This window comes from Channa argus, chromosome 7, assembly GCF_033026475.1.
Source record: "Channa argus isolate prfri chromosome 7, Channa argus male v1.0, whole genome shotgun sequence".
Classification (NCBI taxonomy): Eukaryota; Metazoa; Chordata; class Actinopteri; order Anabantiformes; family Channidae; genus Channa; species Channa argus.
Genome location: NC_090203.1, coordinates 3,236,258 through 3,249,115, shown reverse-complemented (window position 1 = coordinate 3,249,115; position 12,858 = coordinate 3,236,258). Strand labels below are relative to the sequence as shown.

The 12,858-nt window shown below is 37.2% G+C and overlaps 1 protein-coding gene and 1 pseudogene across 2 annotated transcripts; both read left to right on the top strand.

Moving 5' to 3' along the window:
* The first annotated feature begins 872 nt into the window (after positions 1-872).
* LOC137130761 (CD209 antigen-like protein A) lies at positions 873-2,330 on the top strand (annotated as a pseudogene).
* Positions 2,331-5,370: 3,040 nt separating this feature from the next.
* LOC137131062 (asialoglycoprotein receptor 1-like) lies at positions 5,371-10,690 on the top strand. 2 transcript variants are annotated; one of them, XM_067511872.1, is made up of 8 exons: positions 5,371-5,536; positions 6,347-6,421; positions 7,880-7,957; positions 8,245-8,379; positions 9,184-9,342; positions 9,438-9,601; positions 9,730-9,842; positions 9,919-10,690. In XM_067511872.1, the coding sequence occupies exons 1-8, from the start codon at positions 5,470-5,472 to the stop codon at positions 10,040-10,042; spliced, it is 915 nt and encodes a 304-aa protein (XP_067367973.1). In that variant the 5' UTR covers positions 5,371-5,469; the 3' UTR covers positions 10,043-10,690. The 2 variants fall into 2 exon arrangements, with proteins under 2 accessions (XP_067367973.1, XP_067367972.1); XM_067511871.1 differs by having other exon boundaries at positions 8,998-9,342.
* Positions 10,691-12,858: the final 2,168 nt, after the last annotated feature.

Below are 12,858 nucleotides of genomic sequence, written 5' to 3'. Positions count from 1 at the left end.
GATATTTGATTAAAAAAAGTAAGTAAGTAAGTAAATTATAAATCAAATACTTTTCTTACGGAGAAACGTGTGTTACTTCTACTTTTACACTGTGTATTTCTATTTATACTTGAGTGCAGTTTTTAAATACTTCATCCACCACTCTCTATTGACTTGGACATAAAACAGTTGATTTGACAATTTTTAGCCTCATATTTGCTTCAAGTCAAGTTTACAATGTAATTACAGCAAGAACACCCTGTTTTAAAATTCATACATAATGTGCTATGTGATTATGTATAAACCAACAATTGTCAAAGCCCTAAATCTTTCTGTGTCTGTCCTGGTAGTTATGACCATCATTTTGGAAAACAACACCAAGCTTAAAGTGGAAAACCAGGAGCTGAAGAAGCAAAGGGACAACTTAACAGAACAAATACAGAAACTTAATGTACATGGTACGTGAAGGTCAAATATAATGTGTGTGTGTGTGTGTGTGTGTGTGTGTGTATTAAGAAGGACAGAACCTACAGCAACCTGCAAGACCAGTATGAAGACCTGAGACAAGCTGTTCAGAGGAGAGACTGAATATATCGGTAGAATGATGCTGAGGTTGGAGCTGCCAGGCAGCAGGTCTAGAGGAAGAGCAAAGAGGAGATTTATGGATGTGGTGAGAGAGGACATGAAGTTAGTTGGTGTGAGAGAAGAGGATGCAGAGGACAGAGTTAGATGGAGGCACATGATTCACTGTGAAGACCCCTGAAAGGGAACAGCCCAAAGGAAAAGAAGAAGACTCAGCAAATTGTTTCAGAAAATGGACAAAATAAACTGAACTAATTTTCATTTTACAGTTGCATTGAAGAAGGGGTCTGACGTAAGTGAGCTGAAGAAGTTAAAAGTCAACCTGACAAATCACAACCAACAACTCAGCTCAGAAAATGAAGAAATGAACAGAAACTACAGCAACCTGCAAGTCGAGTATGAAAACCTGACACAACAAATAAGAGACATGGAGACAACGTGGAAGGACGACAATGTCACGAGAGCTCAGTGGAGCATTGATCAATACTGTCCTAAAGATAATAACAGTATGATCAGAGCCCATTAATTTGGTTTAAACATTAACCAGAACCACCAACAATATTATCAACATGCAGTGATGTTTGTTGGTCTCTTGTTTCAGGAAGGACGTGTAAAGCTTGTCAGCAGGGGTGGAACAATAACCAGTTCAGCTGCTATGCAGTTAATAACGCAGAACGTTCTGATCAGAAAACCTGGGAAGAAGCTCGAGAAAACTGCACAGGAAAGAATTCAGATTTGGCTGTTATAGTTAATGAAGCACAGAAGGTAAAAATGAGGATTGTTATTACAGCCTATATGAAAAGAAAATGCATTTCCTCAACAGACTGAGTGTGTAGATCACTGTGGGCTTATTGTGTTTAAATCTCTCTGCTGTGTCTCTGCATTGGTTTCAGAAATTCACCACTAAAAAAAGTTGGAATACAACAGGAATCTCTGGATACTGGATTGGTCTGAAAGCTGAAGATGGGAGATGAAAGTGGGTCGATGGAACTAATCTGACTAATGAGTAAGAGACTCATTCCTAAACACCTGAAATCATAAAATCTATCAACCTTCATCTAATCATCATGTTTTTCCCTCAGTTCATGTATTGAACCTCCTGTCAACGGTAGATGTGCAACTTCTCTTCAGAGTCAAGGATGGAGATCAGTGAACTGTACTGACAAAAACGCATGGATCTGTAGAAAAAAAAGCTTTGTTTGTTTAAATATTTTCAAACTTGAGACGATTTCTGGATAAAAATACTTACAGGTAGAATAACTGACTTATAATCAAACTTTTACTATTACTTTAATTTCCCAATTTGATTTGTTATTACAAAGAGGATTTGATCAAATTTGTCTATAGACTTTTCGTTTGTCTAAAAAACTAATAAATGTGATAACCCTGAATTTATGGCTATTGTTGCCAACTGACCGCTAAAACCAGAGAATTAACAATAGAAGTAAATAAAAAAAATATTAACCTGAAACTTGCTTTACTACCACTTTAAGATTTTCATTCGTCATTTGATTTTATCCCTAATTTACATTAATGCTCATTGACCAACAGAGGAAGCTGTTTCTCCTCCAACAATATGTTACTATGGCTGTTTATTAGAAGGATTTGTAATGTGACATAAAGGACATTTTGTACAGGAGGTAACAGTTCTGTGTTTTTAATCTAAAACATTTCTGTTTTAGTTTGTTATAGTGAATAAAAATGCTTCTACACATTTTTGTTGGCTATTTTTTTGCCAAATGCTCCTTGAAAATGACACCAGGCTTTAATCAAACAGATCAATACATGAACTTGTAATGTGTTTAAATAAAATGAGAGATGAGGACATCTGTCTTTAGTATGTTTGCTTCATTTGGACGTTAGTATGTCACAACATCAGCACCAACAGAGCTCCAAAAAATAACAGGCAGCCTACTTTGTAATAGAAATATTATGTGTCAATTTTTAAAACACCTGTAATATTTAGAGGCTTCATCATTAAAAAAAGTGAAATATATATATTCACTGTAATGTACTAATTTACATAAACCAAGAAATGAACAATGTCCCATTGTCCCAGGTCCACTAAAAATACAACCTGTGAGACTGCAAGAATTGTATTGTAAAAAGTGAACTAGAACACAAAAATATAATAATTATTTGTATTCTGACTTCACGAGATATCAATTCTTCAAGACCACACTGAGCTTAGTGAATATGAAAATATATTTGTGGAGCAGCTGTGGGGACGTCGCCAAAATGTGCTCACTCACTTTGAAAAATACTGTGTTTCTCACCAAGTAGCAACAACACAGGTGACAGCAGCCGACACACAAGCAGCTTTATTTGACTCACAAGGAGAAACTCAGGGTTCAGCTTCCTCACCAAACACACTGGAGACTGAACCGCTGACATTGTGATGGGTGGACAACCTCCATGTGCTGAGTCACGTCCTCCCCAATTAACATCTGACTTCATGAAATATTAATGGCTATATGTCGAAGTGTCACTGAAAGACACTGAACCCCTAACAGCCCATTCCCCTCCCCAGCTGTGCAGTGCCGGTCCAAGCCCGGTAGAAGTTGGGGGGGGTTGCGTCAGGAAGGGCATCCAGCGTAAAAACTGTGCCAAATCAACATGCGGATAATGATCCGCTGTGGCGACACTGAACTCACGGGATAAGCTGAGAGGACAAAAACAAAAAACAAAAAAAGCACAAGGGGACACAAGCCAGTGTTTTCTTGTTGCCAGTCCTAAGTTTGGGTGAAAGCAGAGGGTTGTGTCACGAAGGGCATTAGACATATGTCAAATCAAAAGTGTGACTCATGACTTTCATAACAGATCTGTTGCAGCCCACATTAAGAACCACTACTGCTGGTAGAAATCAGGTTACTGTTGGTACAAAAAGGAGAGGAGGAAGGTGTGTTCATAGGCAGAAAGAGAAGAGGAAAACCAAGAATGTATAACTGACAGTAGGGACTTTGAATGTTGGGACTATGACAGGGAAGGATGGAGAGTTGGTTGATATGATGTAGAGAAGGAAGGTGGACATACTGTGTGTCCAGGAAACCAAGTGGAAAGGTAGCAGGGCTAGAAGCTTGGGATCAGTCAACGGTTCAGAGCAACGGAGAGTGTGGAAAAGAGGTGAAGAGGCGAGTGCAGGCAGGTTGGAACGGGTGGAGAAAGTGTCAGGTGTGTTGTGTGATAAAAGAGCATCAGTGAGAATGAAAGGAAAGATGTTCAAGGCGGTGGTGAGACCAGAGATGTTGTTCAGCTTAGAGACAGTGGCACTGAAGAAAAGACAGGAGGCAGAGCTGGAGGTAGCAGAGCTTAAGATGTTAAGGTTCTCTTTGGGAGTGACGAGGGTGGACATGACCAGGAATGAGGACATCAGAGGGACAGATCATGTTAGATGTGTTGGAGATGAAGTCAGAGAGGACAGATTGAGGTGGTTTGGACATGTTCAGAGGAGAAACTGTGAATATATCAGTAGAAGGATGCTGAGGTTGGAGCTGCCAGGCAGGAGGTCTAGAGGAAGAGCAAAGAGGAGATTTATGGATGTAGTGAGAGAGGACATGAAGTTAGTTGGTGTGAGAGAAGACGATGCAGAGGACAGAGTTAGATGTGAAGACCCCTGAAAGGCAACAGCCCAAAGAAAAAAAGGAAGTTTAAAATCTGAATATTAAATATAATAAACAGTTTATAATAAACAAATACATGTCACAAAACTCAAACCTAGACTCAGAATTGTTCCACTGTAAATTCAGCAAATATTTCATGATCTATATTTTGGCCAAAAAATGTGTAATTTTAAAAATGAGTTTGTAATACTGACCCATCAGAGACCAACTACCTGAAAGGTTGTGCAGAGTGCGGAGGAGCAGCGTCTGAGCAGGAGCAGCAGAGCAGGTCTCAAGCTACTGCTGGATTAAGTTGCACAGTGTTGTTTTATTCAAGACAACATTAGGGAGGAGATAACATCTTTTAGCTTAACAAGTTATTTCACTCGAATCTTTAAGTTGAAACAACTAGTGACATTTTACACTAAAGGAATGACTGTGTCCTCTGCACCTACTTCACTTTTACATTTAATCCTAATACCAACTGCCCATTTCCATTTCTTTCCAAAGCCGTTTGGCTTCAAATACTACGTCCTCAAATGTATTTAAGAAAGTAATGTGATAGAAAGATGCCATTATGGTCCTCATAGCTCATATTATTGTGTCCTAAGGCTACATTTATTAAACACAAAGACGATTGTGGTTCTAAAATATAATAAATTTAAGGAGTTAAAACAAGTTCGTACAATGAAACCAGCCTTTATGAAGACGATTTTGTCATTAACCACAAAACTTTGTCCTTCAAACTTCAGTTTCTTTCTCCCTTTTTTATCCTAAACACGTTTAAGTGAAGGAGCAAAGCAAAACAACTTTGTTACAAATGGCCATACTGCTTTCAATACTGCCTCAGTAGAGTCATTTCAGCAGTTTAAATTCTGCTGATGAATTTGTTACAATCAAGTGAATCAAATGTTAAAAACGTTGTTTAATGTGTCAGTGTCTTTTTTTCCTTGAGCTTCAATATGAGGAAAGCTGGGACAAAAGCACAGCAATGGGTGATTCCGTTGTTATATAAAAGAGCATCACTTATTTGAAATTCTCAAATTTATGTTATCAATATTATGTTAAACATTTGCATAGATGATTTGTTTATGACACAATACTACACTGTGTATGGTTTTATGGTTAACTACAACCAGTCATAGATGCAAAGAGGTTTCAGAACCGAAAGCAGAAGTTATTTTAAGGCTGAAAGTCACCGACTCGACTGAACAGAGGAAACAACCACTTATAATATACTGCTGCTCTGTGGTTTATTTCAGCCAAACTGTCTGGAAGTGAGATATAACTCAAAAGAACAACTGTAGCGATGGCTGAGGCAGAGATCAACTATCTTTCAGTCGTGTTTAAATCCAACCAAAATCCCTCATCCAAAGGTAAGTTCAGGTTTTTAACGCTGCATCGTTGTTGCTGTGATCAACTTTATTTGCAACACAAACATTTTCTTCATACCAAAAAAAAATAAAAAATACAGATAGAATTTTACTTAATTTTCACATTTAAAGTTGTAGTAGCTTGTAAGTGAAAACTGTTGCGTTTGCCAAGTGATCTTATCATTGATGCACCACTAGGATAAATTAGCCGATGTGAAAACGCCGTTATAAAAAAACTGCTGAAAGCTCATGCAAATTAAAGGCTAAGCTAAACATGTACTTTTGTAATGATGTTAAAATCACGAAAATCATTTTTATGATGAAAAGTTCACAAAAATAAATAAATAAAACACACTAACCACACATCCACATTAAACATAAATGACCAACAGCAAAATATATCCCTGAGCTGTTTAACTGCAGTTACCAGTTTTTCAACTCTGTTTCAAGTCAGGATGATGAGATGTTGGAATCAGTGCAGTCTAACGATTCTAAAGTTACAGTTTAAGAGTTAAAGTTATAGAGCAAACTTGTTTGCTGCTGCCAAACACGTGTCCAACTGATGTGAACTGATTTAAACATTCATGTAACTCCCATTGAGGAGAATTGAGAGAACATCTTGGGTTTAAGCCGATTGTTTCATTGTTCTGAGAAGCCACAGAATAAAGTTCAAAAACAATGTGTTTTTTTTCCCCAAAAGATACTAAATTTTAATTAAAAACCATCAGGTATGGAAAAAACTTTGAGCAATTGAATTTTACCAACTATAAACAACAGCAAATGCTAACAAAACTGTGTATGTTAAACTTTAAGTCATAAAGGAGGAAACTGTTTATGACGAAGTGAAGGGACAAAGCAAGTCATCCAAGCAAACATCTGACCCAAATGGTAAGTTGTGAAAATCCTGCACACAATATTTAAACATTACTGCAACTGCTAATATTTCTATTCATACTGCAAATATAGGTTACTACTACTGCCATTACTTTACAGTACCATTAGGACTACTAAGAAATTGGAAACTGGTTTCAGTGTGTACTAGACAGTATTATATTGTATTTACATGGCTTTCTGGAATATTTAGAAGGGATCACATAAAGATTACTACACCAAATAAAACATGTCTGAATGTGTAAATGTGGATCTGACTGTTTAAAACATGCTTGAAACGGGCTCAGGCTATCAAAACAGACCTCACACAGCATCTTTGTTAGTGTGTTTGACCTTATTTGCAATTCACATTTGTTTTCTCCACAACATTGCACTGAGAATACAGAGGTCATTGATCCAAATATCTAAATTCAAAGTTGTGGGTTTTGTTAAAAGGCACGATGTGCGAACTCTTAATGTTCCAAAATATTACTTTGCATTTAAACTTTCTATGGACTGTAATGTAAAACCTGTTACAGTTCTGTGCAGCTGAACACTGACTACTTCTTTTATCCTGTTTGAAAATATAACATGACAATGGAATTTTAAAATTAGGGTCTCATCCTAGATCTCAGATATTACATTGGAAATGGGTCGTGGACATAAACTAAACTCTAAAAAGTATTGAAACAGTGAGACCAATTCCATTATTTTTGCTGTAGACATTTGGGTTTCACATCAAAACATGAATATGAGACAAGACTTCAACATTTCATCTTTTATTTACATCTGGATCTGATACACAACTTAAATTTGAATCCACCCATTTTGCATGTGAGCATGTGAGTTTCTTTGTTTGCAATAACTGCATGAAGCCTGTGAGCCACGTTTGTATTCTTCCTTTGTGATGCTTTTCCAGGCTCTGGACGCAGCCTCTTTCAGTTTGTTTGGGGGTTATTCCCTTCAGTCTTTAGCAGGTAAAATGTGTGCTTTAAAGCATTTCAGTCTGGAGATTGACTTGGTCAGTATAAACCTTCCACCTCTTGCCCCTAATAAACCCAGTTATTGTTTTGGCAGTGTGATTTGGGTCATTAGCTTGCTGCATGATGAAGGATCTCCAAATCAGTTTGTTTGCATCTTTCTTTAAATGTTTCTCTAGACTTCTGAGTCTGGAAATAAAAGCTGAAATGTTGATCTTATAATTATCATTTCATGTCAAACCTAAATGTTGTCAGTCTACAGCAAAAGTAAAGGCCTTACACTCACTGTTCCAATACTTTTGAAGGGGACTGTAGAATAATTGTTTGTTCTGCAGATGATGTGTGAACTCTTAATGAACGTTTCTTCTGCATCGAGGATATTACTTTTACAAGTCAGTGAATATTGGGACAAAGCTGATGAGGAGCATCTGTCAAATAAAACTGATCATTACAAACAATGGAAAAACCCACAGTTTTGTGTTCTTCACACTTTAAGACAAAAAAGAAGAGGAAACTGTTTATGATGAAGTGAAGCAGCAACACAAAACCTCTGAACAATCTGCTGACACAAAAGGTAAGTTGTGAAAACCTGTAATACTACACCTGCAATTAGGTGTATTTCTATTACTGGTACTTGTACTGCTACTACCACTATTCTACTATCACTACCAACCAATCAGAAACTGTTTTAGTAGATGCACCAGTGAAAACACTTCTATTTCTGTAACAAATTGATTCCAAAGTTTATGTGAAGTTGATATTAGTTTGTCAAACTCACTTGAATATTTTTACTATATTTCACTTACTGTTAATGTCGTTAACTGAGACTGTTAAAGCCTTAAATCTGGATTTATTTTTTAGTCCCAGCAGGATTCTCGCAGGATTCAGACAAGATAGATGAGGAAACCAGACGTCCCCACTGTCAGTGTCTGGCTTGTTGTTTGGGGATTCTTTGTGTCATTCTGCTGTCTGGCATCATAGCAATGATGGTCCACCGTAAGTATACAGAGAAGACAGTTCATGTGTAAACTCAGGGTAAGACATGAAACACACTTACAAATAATGTCTTTAACCATTGTTTAATGTCAGTCATTAACTTCCCTCTGAAGTTCAGTTTACATGGAGTTTGATTTACCTACAAGTTTCTCTGTCTGAGGTTACAGACCTACACATAAAAAAGAGTTCTTGTTTATTTGACCTTTATGGTTGAAATAAATACAACCATTAATTCCATATTCTGCATTTGAAAGGCGTATAGACAAAATAACAATTGGGAATTGTTACAAGCGTAGCATTTATTCATTTCATACCTTGTAGTTTTTTTAGAATCACAAATTGAAAACATTTATTTTCTTAAAACTAACTTAATTAAAAACCCCAGTTAATGACGTGGGGGAAATTACCGCAGACATGCAGAAGTTGGAAAATATGAAATGCACTATTTTTTTTTTTTAACATGAGATTTGTTGATTCCATAAATGGAGGAAACACAAAAGGGCCTGTAACTTCAAAAGACTGGAAAATGCTAAAACACTCAGCAAATGGCTTCAGAAAATGGACAAAACAAACTGAAATATTACAACAACTAAAGTAATTTTTATTTTACATTTGCAGTAAAGCAGACGTGTGACGCAAATGAGCTGAAGCAGTTAAAAGACAACCTGACAGCTCTGCTGGATGTCAAAGTCAACCTGACAAATCGCAACCAACAACTCAGCTCAGAAAATGAAGAACTGAACAGAAACTACAGCAACCTGCAAGTCCAGTATGAAAACCTGACACAAGCTTATTCTGTCTTAGAGAGAAATATTACAAACCTGACTGCACAAAACCAGGAGCTGGAATCACAGAGGGACAACCTGACACAACAAATAAGAGACATGGAGACAAAGTGGAAGGAGGACAATGTCACGAGAGCTCAGTGGAGCATTGATCAATACTGTCCTAAAGATAATAACAGTATGATCAGATCCCATTAATTTGGTTTAAACATTAACCAGAACCACCAACAATATTATCAACATGCAGTGATGTTTGTTGGTCTCTTGTTTCAGGAAGGACGTGTAAAGCTTGTCAGCAGGGGTGGAACAATAACCAGTTCAGCTGCTATGCAGTTAATAACGCAGAACGTTCTGATCAGAAAACCTGGGAAGAAGCTCGAGAAAACTGCACAGGAAAGAATTCAGATTTGGCTGTTATAGTTAATGAAGCACAGAAGGTAAAAATGAGGATTGTTATTACAGCCTATATGAAAAGAAAATGCATTTCCTCAACACACTGAGTGTGTAGATCACTGTGGGCTTATTGTGTTTAAATCTCTCTGATGTGTCTCTGCATTGGTCTCAGAAATTCACCACTGATAACAGTTGGAAACAAGCAGGAATCTCTGGATACTGGATTGGTCTGAAAGTTGAAGATGGGAGATGGAAGTGGGTCGATGGAACTAATCTGACTAATGAGTAAGAGACTCATTCCTAAACACCTGAAATCATAAAATCTATCAACCTTCATCTAATCATCATGTTTTTCCCTCAGTTTATGGAATGAACCTCCTGTCAACGGTAGATGTGCAACTTCTCTTCAGAGTCAAGGATGGAGATCAGTGAACTGTACTGACAAAAACGCATGGATCTGTGGAAAAAAAGCTTTGTCTGTTTAAATATTGTCAAATTAAAAATTTTTTGATGAAACTACTTACAGTGCCTTGAAAATGTATTCATACCCCCTGAAAATGTCTACACATTGGCACGTTACAAACACAAACGTAAATACATTCTTGGGGATTTTAATTGATAAACCAGCACAAAGTGGAACATAATTGTGCAGTGAAAGGAAAATAATAAATGGTTTCCCAAATCTTTTAGAAAATATCTAAAAACTGGCATTTTTTGTATTGAACCCTCACGTTAATACTTAAAATTCCCAAAAAGACTTTTGTGAAGAGAGTGAAATTTTTCCCCAATTTTTCAATTTTCTTCTTTGCTAAATATCTCAAGCTCAGTCAGATTGGATGGAGAGCATCTGTGAACAGGAATTGAAGTCTTGCCACAGATTTAAGTCTGGACTTTGACTGGGTCACCAACACATGAACATGTTTGATCTAAACCATTCCATTGTAGCTCTGGGTGTATGTTTAGGGTTGCTGTCCTGCTGGAAGTTAAACCTCCTCCGCAGTCTCAAGTCTTTTGCAGACTCCAACAGGTTTTCTTTTAAGATTTACCTTTATTTGGCTCCATCCATCTTCTCATCAACTCTGACCAGCTTCCCTGTCCCTGCTGAAGAAAAGCATCCTCACAACATGATGCTGCCACCACATTTCACGGTGGGGATGGTTTGTTGAGGGCGATGTGCAGTAATGTGCAGCTCCTCCAGAGTTAACATGGGCCTCTTGGCTGCTTCTCTGATTAATGTATGTACCACCTTGTGTTGGTCTATCACACAGAATCCAAATAAAATACATTTATGTTTGTGGTTGTAACGTGACAAAATGTGGAAAAGTTAAAAGGGGTATGAATACTTATTCAAGGCACTACATGCAAGATAATTCGCTTATAATTTTCAAACTATTAGTACCTTTACATGTATTTCACCCTTTGATTTGTTATTTTTTTAAAAAAAAAGATAGATTTTGTGAAAAAACCAAATAAGTACCATCACCCTATAGATGTCATGGCTACTGTCACACAACTTGCTTTTTTACCACTTCATGAGTGTATTTACTGTTTGCATATCAGCAGACTGATGAAAAATGGTCAAGACTATTTACTTTCCCACTTCTGTGATTTTTCAGTTCCTCTACAGATAATAGATTGATGATTTTACATTTGTTAATGCTCACTGACCAACAGAGGGAGCAGTTTCTCTTGTGCAACAATATTTTACCAAGGCTGTTATTATAGTATTTGTTTTGTACAGGAGTTAACAGTTCAGTTGAAGTTAATAAAAATACTACCACACACGTAAAGTGCCTTGAGATGACTTTGTTATGAAATTACTATGTATATATGAAGTTGAATTAAGATGGAATTAATTTGAGTCATTGTGTTGCAATCTGGTCCTTAAAAAGGACAGTAGACTTCAATTAAACAGGACGCTGAAGACATTTCTAAAGTGTTTTATCACAATGATCTGGGAGGGGATCTGTCATCAGTGTGCGTGGTTCATGAGGTCTCCGGTCGGTCACGGCAGCACCAACAGAGCCAAAAGTAAGAAGTCTAATTTGTAGTAGAAATATTCAGTCAGACTGGGCTTCAAATGTTAATACAGCTGTAATATTTAAAGAGGCTTCATCGTTCCAGTTATTACAATAAAAATACTTACTGTAAATGAACTCAAGTTTGCAGTTAATTGAGCATTTAAATAAAAACTATTGCCCGTAGGTGTAAATTGTTGTCTGTGCATGTGTCTTTGTGACCAATTGTCCCTGTCTGCAGCACAGAGCTCAGGTCAAACGGTGCAAACCTGACAAAAATTGCATGCGTGTTTCCCCTTCGTGTTAACTTTGGATTCATGTAACGCCCTCCCCTGGCTCATTAGGGTTAGGGCAATATTGGGTTCAGGTTAAGGATGCAAAACTCGGCACAACACCCGACCAAAATCAGGGTTCGTTCAAGTACATGCATAAAAATGCTCCACGAATTAACGGCCAATGATAGCAAATGTTTAAAGCAATCATTAAACGATCAGAAACATGCAGGGAAGCGATCATTTCTAAAGCTGAAGGCTACTTAATGCTTTAACTGTTCAAAGTAATGTGCCACAGGTTCTGGTGGACACACAGACAGTCACACTCCCAAAACAGGCAAGGACCCTGTAGCAGCTCAGTTTTGGAGGCTGTTTTTTGTGCTGCTGTTGAACTGTGGTGCAGACAGGAGATTTCGTTATGTAGCTAGTCCTGACTGATATATTTAATGTGGGGGATAACATAGTAGAAAAAACTGTTTCGTAGCATGCAGCCCCCGGCCAATTACGCATTCCTAATATATTCTGCTGTAGCTGGTATAACCATCCGTTAAGCTCTTGGTTACACATACACACACTCTAACTGCAGACGTACAGTAGGTACAGAAACAAGCAACAGTTGCAAGTAGGTTATTTCTCTTAAGGCAGACAAAGCACAATGTGAGCATTTAACCAGTGTAATCTAAAACTTAAATCTTATTTTTATTTTGTTTAAAGGAAAATAAACACTTGTTTATTCTAAGTCTGTTTATAGAAATGTCCATCACAATATGTCAATTAGAAGATGTGGAGTGATGAATTTATTGACTAAACAGTGATGAGTAAGAAGTAGACTATAGCAAGGAAACCTGATGATATAGTGGAGTTTTTTTAACTAGAATAACTTTGACGGTGAGTTACTGGTTGTGCAAAGTACTGAATCAACATATTAGAACATTTGTAATATAAAATGGAAAAAACAAAAATGGTAAAGTGTGGGACAGTTGCAGGACACTGACAAAAACAATTAACTTT

What these genes read in the sequence shown, in the direction of transcription:
- LOC137131062 (XM_067511871.1), top strand. Translation starts at nt 5,470, where the DNA reads ATGGCTGAGGCAGAGATCAACTATCTTTCAGTCGTGTTTAAATCCAAC. An exon ending in GCAAACATCTGACCCAAATG is followed by an intron (nt 6,422 to 7,879) that starts GTAAGTTGTGAA and finishes TCACACTTTAAG; the next exon opens with ACAAAAAAGAAGAGGAAACT. An exon ending in ACAATCTGCTGACACAAAAG is followed by an intron (nt 7,958 to 8,244) that starts GTAAGTTGTGAA and finishes TTTATTTTTTAG; the next exon opens with TCCCAGCAGGATTCTCGCAG.